This window comes from Aquarana catesbeiana, linkage group LG03 (genome assembly GCF_042186555.1).
Source record: "Aquarana catesbeiana isolate 2022-GZ linkage group LG03, ASM4218655v1, whole genome shotgun sequence".
Lineage (NCBI taxonomy): Eukaryota > Metazoa > Chordata > Amphibia > Anura > Ranidae > Aquarana > Aquarana catesbeiana.
Window position 1 is genome coordinate 696,295,714 of NC_133326.1, and position 7,526 is coordinate 696,303,239.

A 7,526-nucleotide genomic window follows, 5' to 3' on the forward strand; every position below is an offset into this window, starting at 1 on the left:
TAACAATAAAAATGATAAAAAAAAGAGAAAGGAACAGTGTAAAAATAAAATAAAAAAGCAAAATAAATAATTAAAAAATAAATAAATAAATAAAGCACCCCTGCTCCCCCGTGCTCATGTGCAAAGGCGAATGCAAGCGTTGGTCTCGTGTCATATGTAAACAGCAATTGCACCATGCATGTGAGGTATCACTGCAAACATCAGATCGAGGGCAGTAATTCCAGCAGTAGACCTCCTCTGTAAATCTAAAGTGGTAACCTGTAAAGGCTTTTAAACTCTTTTAAAAATGTATGTAGTTTGTCGCTGTTGCACGGTTGTGCATAATTTTAAAACATTTCGTTTTTGGTATCTATGTACTTGGCATAAAATCATCTTTTATATTTTACCAAACATTTGGGCAATATAGTGAGTTTTAGTGCATTAAAATTGAAAAAAGTGTTTTTTTTTTCCCAAAAAATTGCGTTTGAAAAATTGCTAAGCAAATACTGTGTGAAAAAAATTGCAACACCAACCATTTTAATCTGTAAGGCCTTTGATTTAAAAAAATATATAATGTTTTTGGGTTCAAAATAATTTTCTAGCAAAAAAAATATTTTTTTTCATGTAAACAAAAAGTGTCAGAAAGGGCTTTGTCTTCAAGTGGTTAGAAGAGTGTGGCATAAGCTTCTAATGTTGGGCATAAAATGCTAGGAAAGTTCAACCCCCCCCCCCCCCCCAAATGACCCCTTTTTGGAAAGTAGACACCCCAAGCTATTTGCTGAGAGGCATGTTGAGTCCATGGAATATTTTATATTTTGCCACAAGTTTCGGGAAAATTACAATTTTTTTTTTTTTTTTTTACACAAAGTTGTCATTAAATGATTTCACTCGCCAAAAGCATCCAAACATGTTAGATACACAACTACATCCTTCAAACCCTGAGATGTTAGCAGGCCATTTAATACTTTTTGGCTTTTTGTACATGTAAGTTAGTGTTGTGTTTTTAATTGAGTGTGCAGATAAAATGATGTAAAATGCTACCTGCAGGCTGTAAACAGGTAGTGCAGCATGGTTATTATATTTTAAGATGCTTTTATATTAAGGAAACTTGTAGTGAAAGAATATGGAGGTTACCAATGCTGTACTGTCTGAAAACGCTAGCACATGGTATGGGTATATGTAAAAATTTCACCCCAAAATACATTTTGCTGCTTCTCCTGTGTACAGAGATACCACATGTGTGAGACTTTTTGGCAGTCTAGCCGCGTACGGGGCCCCAAAAACCAATCACCGCCTTCAGGCTTTCTAAGGGCGTACATTTTTGATTTCACTCTTCACTGCCTGGGGTGTAATTGCACATATACCCATGGCATGTTTGAGCAATATATCATTTAGTAACATCTGTGTGAAAAAAAAAAGAAAAGAAAAGAAATTTTTATTTTCCCGAAACTTGTGGCAAAATATAAAATATTACATGGATTCAACATGCCTCTCAGCAAATAGCTTGATGTATCTACTTTACAAAATAGGCTCATTTGGGGGGGGGGGGGGGGGGTTGAGCTTGCCTGGCATTTCATGGCCTCCGAAACTGTGATAGGTAGTGAGGAGTGAAATCAAAAGTTTACGCCCTTAGAAATCCTGAGGTGGTGATTGGTTTTTGGGGTCCTGTACGCGACTAGACTGCCAAAAAGTCTCCCACACATGTGGTATCCTTGTATTTAGGAGAAGTAGCGGAATGTATTTTGGGGTGTAATTGCATATATACCAATGGCATGTGTATATCATTTTAGTGACAACTTTTTTTGTCATTTTTCAATCACTTGTGACAAAAAAAAAAAAATTCAATGTGCTCAACATGCCTCTCAGAAAATTACCTGGGGTGTCTACTTTCCAAAATGGGGTCATGGGGGGATAGTACTGCCCTTTTTGTTTAGCACCTCAAGAAATTAGATCACAAACTAAAAGCTGCGTAAATTCCAGAAATTGCACCCTAGTTGTAGACGCTATAACTTTTGCGCAAACCTATAAATATTTGCTTATTTTTTTTTACTCGAGACATGTGGCTGAATGCATTTTGGCCTAAATGTATGACTAAAATTGAGTTTACTGTATTTTTTTATAACAAAAAATAGAAAATATAATTTTTTTCCAAAATGTTTTTTTTTATGTTTATATTGCAAATAATAAAAATCACAGATGTGATCAAATACCACCAAAAGAAAGCTCTATTTGTGGGGAAAAAAGGATGCAAATTTAGTTTGGGTCCAGCATTGCATGACCACACAATTACCAGTTAAAGCAGCGCAGTGCCAAATTGTAAAAAATGTTCTGGTCATTAACGGGATAAATCCTTCTGAGACTAAAGTGGTTAAAGTGGTTGCAAACCCTTTACTTGCATGGTTTAGGAGATATTCACTGTATCTGCATATGCTGACGTCATCGGCACATGCGCACTAAAGAAACGGCTCACTCGTGCCATTTCTTCAGTAGCTGTGCCATGACCGTCGGCTCCCTAGCGCATGTGTGGGACTGATGTCATTGTGGCTCCGGCCAATCACAGTGCTGGAGCCTGCAAACCCAAAAATAACTTCGGGAGACACATGGCCAGTCACAACGGTATACGGGGACCGCTGCAACAGCTTCAATCTAAGGTAAGTATTTCATAATGAGCTAGTATGCAATGCATACTAGCTCATTATGCCTTTGTCTTGCAGCTTGGATGATTCATTGAACAGGGATTTGACCAACACAATGTCCCTAGACACTTTTTGATGGAACATCAAAAATCCACTGTGGGTCTCCAAATTTGGGTGACTAAGACCATCCCCAGAAGTCTTCCTGCTTCAGAGCATTTTAATGGGTTATGCCAGCAGGAGACTTTCTGGATATATTCCCTAAATACTCTCTCGCCAGGGGGGCTCAATGAAGAGATAACAGCAAGCTTTATGCCACGTACACACGGTCGGACTTTACGGCAGACTTTGCCCGGCGGACTTTTCGACGGACTTTCTGAATGAACGGACTTGCCTACACACAATCCACCAAAGTCCGTCGAATTCGTACGTGATGACCTACGACCGGACTAAAACAACGAAGTTCATAGCCAGTAGCCAATAGCTGCCCTAGCGTGGCTTTTTGTCCGTCAAACTAGCATACAGACGAGCGGACTTTTCGACCGGATTGAATTTCGACGGATTGATTTAAAACATGTTTCAAATCTAAGTCCGTCCAACTTTTGAGAAAACAAAGTCCGCTGGAGCCCACACATGATCGAATTGTCCGACAAAATCCCGTCCGCCAGGCAAAGTCTGCCGTAAAGTCCGCTCGTGTGTATGCGGCATAACAAATTTATATATACACACCTATGAAAAAAAATATATATAAAAAATATACATACATAAAAAATATATATATAAAAAAATATATACTTTATAAAATTCACACGTGTTCATAAAAAATATATATTAATATGTATCACAATTAAATATATATATATATATATATATATATATATATATATATATATATACAGTATCTCACAAAAGTGAGTACACCCCTCACATTTTTTGTAAATATTTTATTATATCTTTTAATGTGACAACACTAAAGAAATGACACTTTGCTACAATTTAAAGTAGTGAGTGTACAGCTTGTATAACAGTGTAAATTTGCTGTGAATGGGGAGCAGGTGTGTTAAATTTGTTATCGCTCTCACTTTCTCATACTAATCATTGGAAGTTCAACATGGCACCTCGTGGCAAAGAACTCTCTGAGGATCTGAAAAAAAGAATCATTGCTCTACATAAAGATGGCCTAGGCTATAAGAAGATTTCCAATACCCTGAAATTGAGCTGCAGCACAGTGGCCAAGACCATAGAGCAGTTTGACAGGACAGGTTCCATTAAGAGCAGGCCTCACCATGGTCGACCAACGAAGTTAAATGCACGTGCTCAGCGTCATATCCAGAGATTGTCTTTGGAAAATAGATGCATGAGTGCTACCAGCATTGCTGCAGATGTTAAAGGGTAGGGGGGTCAGCCTATCATTGCTCAGACCATACACAGCACACTGCATCAAATTGGTCTGCATGGCTGTCATCCTAGAAGGAAGCCTCTTCTAAAGATGATGCACAAGAAAGCCCGCAAACAGTTTGCTGAAGACAAGCAGACTAAGGACATAGATTACTGGAACCATATCCTGTGGTCTGATGAGACCAAGATAAACTTACTTGGTTCAGATGGTGTCAAGCGTGTGTGGTGACAACCAGATGAGGAGTATAAAGACAAGTGTGTCTTGCCTACAGTCAAGCATGGTGGTGTCATGGTCTGGGGCTGCATGAGTGCTGCCGCCACTGGGGAGCTACAATTCATTGAGGGAACCATGAATGCCAACATGTACTGTGACATAATGAAGCAGAGCATGATCCCCTCCCTTCGAGGACTGGGATGCAGGGCAGTATTGCAACATGATAACAACCCCAAAAACACCTCCAAGACTACCAATGCCTTGCTAAAGAAGCTGAGGGTAAAGGTGATGGACTGGTCAAGCATGTCTCCAGACCGAAACCCTATTGAGCATCTGTGGGGCATCCTCAAACGGAAGGTGGAGGAGCACAAGGTCTCTAACATCCACCAGCTCCGTGATGTCATCATGGAGGAGTGGAAGAGGACTCCAGTGGCAACCTGTAAAGCTCTGGTGAACTCCATGCCCAAGAGGGTTAAGGCAGTGCTGGAAAATAATGGTGGCCACACAAAATATTGACACTTTGGGCCCAATTTGGACTCACTTTTGTTGCCAGCAGTTTAGACATTAATGGCTGTGTGTTTAGTTATTTTGAGGGGGCTTCAAATTTACACTGTTATACAAGCTGTACACTCACTACTTTACATTGTAGCAAAGTGTCATTTCTTCAAGTGTTGTCACATGAAAAGATATAATAAAATATTTACAAAAATGTGAGGGGTGTACTCACTTTTGTGAGATACTGTATATATAAATTTAATTGTGATACATATTAATATATATTTTTTTATGGACACGTGTAAATTTTATAAAGTATATATATTTTTTTATGTATGTATATTTATAAACATATATATATATATTTTTATATGTGTATATATACTGTAAATTTGTTAATCTTGCTGTCCCACCAGATTAGTAGCCTTTTCAATTTAGCCCAATACGTGCTCCACCATTACATTTGATGTCATCATTTAGAGAAGCCAGCTTTTAGTTTATCATATATATTTTTACACATCATACATCGCTAGACCTTTTTATGTCCCAGATACAATTCAAAGTATTTTAATCCGTTTATCCCACTGTTTGTAGTTACAAGGCTGCAGACGTCAAGCTCTTAAGAGTGTATTTATAGCTGCTCTCCTCCAGAGAGCAGCAGGCCAGTAGAAGGAGCTGTGAGCTTCGAGCGTGTAGCCTATTCTTCATACAGACAGCCCTGATCCTTTCCTCCCACCCTGTGCTGGTGACATCATTTCCGCTTCTGTGGTACAAGCTGTTCAGCCTGGAGCTTCTTGCTTTCTGTTTCCTCTGAAGCACAGCCATCCATCCAGCCATCTATCCAACCAATTATCAGACATTCCCCACCAGCAATCCGCAATGTGTGTGAAGCCAGAGGGTCGCATTAGAGCTGCCAGGACTGTACATTCCATGATGAGCATGACTTTCACTTATATCTTGTAAGTTCTTTTATCTTGTGCAATAAATGTTTTTACGTTAATACTACACTCAGAGTGGCGCCTCTCCCTCCCTGTTTCTTAACATGTCTTACAGAGTCTCTGAACACACACTGAGGATGGCTGCCTCTTTTTAAATCCCTGTTCCATTTGGACCACTCCATGACCATTTTATGGCTTTTATGACTATGTTGCTATCCCAGCAAATGTATAACATTCCATTTTAAGGGCATTACCTCCTGGAGCGCCAGTTCCCCAATTCACCATTTCTCTGCCTGGTGTACACAGGGCATCCTTGCCCCAACACTTCTACCTACATCTCCCGGATTGCAGTGGTGGGTTCCACAGCACAGCGATATGTGGCAGCCCTTCTGTGTATATGATGAGCGATACTTCTTCTGCATTTTGTGAGTGTTTTTAACAGCTAGTGAATAAACCATTTCTAATACTGCACCTAGGTGGCGCTTCCTTTTCTCCCTCTTTTTGCTGCTTTTTGGTAGAAGTCATGTCTTGGATGGCCAGTGTTTGCAAGTTCTATATGATTTTAAAAAGATATACAGTGAATTCAAATTACTTTATCCAGTGTAGTACAATTACCTTTTGTTAACAAGGCTTGAAACAAGGAATTTATTTTATTCAAGGTTTTGAATAATTTGCTTTTGTCTTTAATATAACCTTGTTTACAATTTCTTTAATATCTTTATTCCTCAAGCTGTATATGAAAGGATTTACAAAGGGAGTAAAAACAATGTACAACAATGATATTATCTTACTGGTGGTTCGTGATTGTCCTTCCTTTGGAATCAGATAAGTGGCAATTAGGGTTCCATAAAATAGAAACACAACAATGAGATGGGAGCTACAAGTGGAAAAAGATTTCATTCTTCCTGAAAAGGAGGATATCTTTAATATTGTTAAAACAATATAAATATATGAAGCCACTATCACTAGGAAGGGTAATATTAGCACAGGAAAGCCCAACAAGGTAATTTCCATTTGAAGTCTGGATATATCTGAGCAAGAAAGTTCCACAACAGGAAACAAATCACAAAATAAATAGTCAATAACATTTGGTCCACAGAATTCTAGTTGACATATTTCAAGTATTGATAAAAATGTTAAAAAAAAGCTGAAAATCCAGGATGCAAGAACTAATTTAATGCAAAGTGTTTGTTTCATAATGCAGGTATAATGCAGAGGAGAGCAGATGGCTAGATAGCGGTCATAGGACATCACTGTAAGAAGGTAACATTCAAATCCTTCAATTATAGAATAACAACAAAACTGAAATATGCAACCAGAAAATGATATGGAGCTCTGCCCATGCAGAACAATATTTAACATGTTAGGAGTAATATCTGTGGTTAGCATGATGTCGGATAAACAAAGTTGGGAGAGGAAGAAGTACATGGGAGAATGAAGGGTCTTGCTGTAATATACCAACATGATGATCAAAAAGTTTCCACATAGTGTCACAATGTATATAATAAGGACCAAGGTGAAGAGCAGCAGATTATATACTGCTGTGTTGTTAAATCCCAAAAAGAAGAATGTGGTGACATTACCTTTATATGTGGTCTTTGAGAAAAAAAATTATTTATATAGCAAAAAAATTAGTATCTTCAATTTGCAAAATGAATGATAGCAAATACTAGTGTTTACTGTAAATACCCAACCACATTCAAGGAAAATTTAAAAAATACATATGATTTTTAATTGCACATAATTGGTTGATTGAAATAAACACAACTGCATGCTATGTACTGAGCTCAGTGAATATTCCATTTGCTAAGTGGACAGTTTATACTTTTTTATGAAATCTGCCCTTTTCTTTTAATAAGATACTTTAAG

At 38.1% G+C, this 7,526-nt stretch overlaps 1 protein-coding gene across 1 annotated transcript; it reads right to left on the minus strand.

The window, feature by feature from the left end:
• Nucleotides 1–6,311: 6,311 nt before the first annotated feature.
• LOC141134271 (olfactory receptor 1468-like) lies at nt 6,312–7,121 on the minus strand. The gene has a single exon (XM_073623848.1). The coding sequence runs from the start codon at nt 7,119–7,121 to the stop codon at nt 6,312–6,314; it is 810 nt and encodes a 269-aa protein (XP_073479949.1).
• Between the last annotated feature and the right edge of the window lie 405 nt (nt 7,122–7,526).